The sequence below is a fragment of the Teleopsis dalmanni genome, unplaced genomic scaffold (genome assembly GCF_002237135.1).
Source record: "Teleopsis dalmanni isolate 2A unplaced genomic scaffold, ASM223713v2 unscaffolded_contig_1916, whole genome shotgun sequence".
NCBI classification, from domain to species: domain Eukaryota; kingdom Metazoa; phylum Arthropoda; class Insecta; order Diptera; family Diopsidae; genus Teleopsis; species Teleopsis dalmanni.
In genome coordinates this window covers 5,080-8,079 of record NW_024033298.1, presented here as the reverse complement: position 1 = coordinate 8,079, position 3,000 = coordinate 5,080, and the positions used below count along the sequence as shown (strand labels likewise).

At 35.0% G+C, this 3,000-nt stretch overlaps 1 protein-coding gene across 1 annotated transcript; it reads left to right on the top strand.

Moving 5' to 3' along the window:
- Positions 1-76: 76 nt before the first annotated feature.
- On the top strand, positions 77-1,017 carry LOC119664427 (esterase B1-like). The gene is made up of 2 exons (XM_038073912.1): positions 77-240; positions 318-1,017. The coding sequence occupies exons 1-2, from the start codon at positions 82-84 to the stop codon at positions 837-839; spliced, it is 681 nt and encodes a 226-aa protein (XP_037929840.1). The 5' UTR covers positions 77-81; the 3' UTR covers positions 840-1,017.
- Positions 1,018-3,000: the final 1,983 nt, after the last annotated feature.

Sequence of the window (3,000 nt, the reverse complement as noted above, 5' to 3'; positions counted from 1 at the left end):
GCCAAGTACGCAAAACCCTTTAAAGTGCGACCATACACGTAATAACAAATTTTATTTTACTCGATTTCAGTTTTAACAGGCATGCCAGAATTCGTAGAGCAAATATTGAAGAATTTCACATCTTTGCTCCCGCCAGGTACGTTCACACAACGTGATAGCCCTGAAGCGTTGGAAAAAGCCTCGAAATTGCGCGCCGCATACATCGAAGGCAACACCGCAAGCCTGGAGGTGTTTTACGATGTAAGTTAAACGTTAGGCACTGTGCTTAAAGTCAAACAGTCAGTTTAATATCAAGTGTGAATTTTTTATTATCACAGGTGATGGGTCACTTGTACTTTTGGCATCCGTTGCAAAAGACTATCAATTTGCGCCTACAGCATGCGAAAAAGGCGCCTACTTATTTGTATCGCTATGATTTCGACTCGGAAAAACTCATTTATCCGTTTCGCTATATGTGGCAAGGACGTGGTGTGCGTGGAGTGGCACATGCAGATGAGTTGGCCTATCTCTTTCACAGTGTGCTCGGCAGGCCAATGGAACGTAACAGTCGCGAGTATCGCAACATTGAACGCATGATTGGCTTGTGGACAACTTTTGCCGAGACGGGAAATCCAAATACCGGAAAAATTAATGGAATGAAAGGCATTAAATGGCGTCCAGTACGCAGCGGCGATAAAGCGCTGAAATGCTTGAATATTAGCGATGAATTGAAATTTATAGATTTGCCTGAAATGCCCAAGTTGAAAGTCTGGCAGGAATTATATTCCACGCATCGCGAAATACCGGAGAAAACCGCAGAAATTGTTGACTTCACAATCTATGCCAAATCAAATCTGTAATGTAATGAAGATAAAGAAGATAAGCAATTGCGCCGGAAATGAGCCGGAAATATTCAGAATTATTTGAACATTTTTATGAGGCGTTTGAAGTGCAGTCTATTATTTTATCACGACTGGGTTGTTATTCTTATAATATTTATACATTAACTGGTGATTTGTATTATTTTATATATATTTGTAGAATAGTAAGAAAATTAATTTTAATTAAAATATAGTGATTAATTAATCATTGGAAGTTATTTTAATTATTTTTAAAAGTTTTTGTATTCAACAATGGCTCGCCATTGACTGCCCTTTTGAATGAAGTCTAAAAGTGATGACTGAGAGTGAATGCAGATAAACAACTTCTGACAATATATTGGACTAACGAATAGAATTTTTCAAAGAGTAGAGTTTTAAGCCTTTTGTTAGACTTACAGATATTTATATACATATATTATATAATATATTTATATAATTTAATTATGATTGAAACAATCAATCAGATATAAAGCTTCTTTAAAATGGCGAAAAAAATGGATAAAAAAGAAAATGATTCAGTAATGATGGGGAGGCAAGTTTTCAGGGAATGAGTGTGAATTGGAGATGGTTGGAGCCTAAATTAAACCAGGATAAAGACGAGATACTTGGCCACTTCAATGAGGTAGCAGATTGGACAGCGGTTTGTGTGTGCGATTTGGCAGGATAACAGATGAACGACGTTGTGGGGGGTTAAGCTGCAGTTTGGGCACTTAATTGAGACTGTTTAGCACATGATTATAATCTGGTCTTAATTGAGATTGAACAGTTCATGCTATACGTCGGTCTCTCTAGAAAATGTTGTGCGGAGGCTTTTTGAGAACCTTGTAAGATGACAGCGGTGGTGTCGAAGAGAATACTGCTTCTGTGTAGAGGGCTATAAGTTCGCGTTTATATTCGACCTCATTGATGTTAGCTTTTTGTAAAAGGTGTCAGAGGTATTTAGATTAATATCTGTCTTTACAGGGGCATAGCACGGCATGGAGCTAGGATTGGCCTACCATGTGGTATCTCCTGCAATGCTACCTGAATAGATAACAGCGCTGTTTGTGTTATGTGACTATTATTGTTCGATATTTTATTTGTTATATACACTTTTTGTTTTGTCATTTATTTGAGTTAATGCAGTTAAAAGACCATTTCGAATAAAAACATCGTATTTGAGTACCATTTTTTAGTAGAAGTCTCGCAATATTTTTATTTCACTCGCATTTGTGTTTCGAATTCTTAGATAATGTTTTATTTAAAATATTTTTTCGCTAGTTCTTATTTCGCGAGGTTTTGGAAAATGTTTTAGTTATGCTATACGGTTTAGTATTTGATTGCGTGTGTGTTTTTTTTTTGTACTAATCGCATACTCTCGTGACTGTTATCTTTTTAAGCAGTCCCAGTTGTGGAGAGAACAATGAAAGTGCCACTCATTAGCTTTCTTTCTTTCCTGACGATGCCTTGCTATTCTAGGGGCCCCTTTCTTTCAATATATTGTTCAACTACAAGGCTCTCAATTAAATAGCCCTTTAAACTTTGTCAAAGTTTGAAGGTAGTTTTAAATCTTTGAGTTTTTCTCATATACTATAACACAATAAGCTAAAGTGGATTCCTTTTGATCGCCAGTACAATCTTACGTACCCAATCTAAGTAGTTTAATCAATCAATTTTTTTGAGAATTTATCTTAAGTTATAGTATTCTGTCTAAAACTGTTTATTTCACATTTCACTGTTTTAAATGACGGAGCTGTTAGCTTATGCTTAACCTTTACGTACAGATCATGGTTCTTAAATTATAAAGGAAATACTTTCTTATTTCGTAAGTCATGGCTTCATAGGCTTTTGCTGCTTAGTCTAAGCCATATGCAAAAAAGGGGTTCAGATATTTTAGTTTCCATTTAACAGAACAAACTCTAATAGGTCAATATTGTTTAATGGCACTTCAATCTACACAATCCTTTATATAAATTTTGCGAGAATTTTAATTTCATCTCTAATAGATAGGTTGCGAACACTAGTGAATTGTAACAACAAAATTTTATTTATTTTTATTAATTAAATTTTTGGCTAATCATACAACTGTTTTTGACAAATACCCATTACGAATTTGCTTGGAAACATTTATTATACATAATTATATTTTTTTGAGACTGCA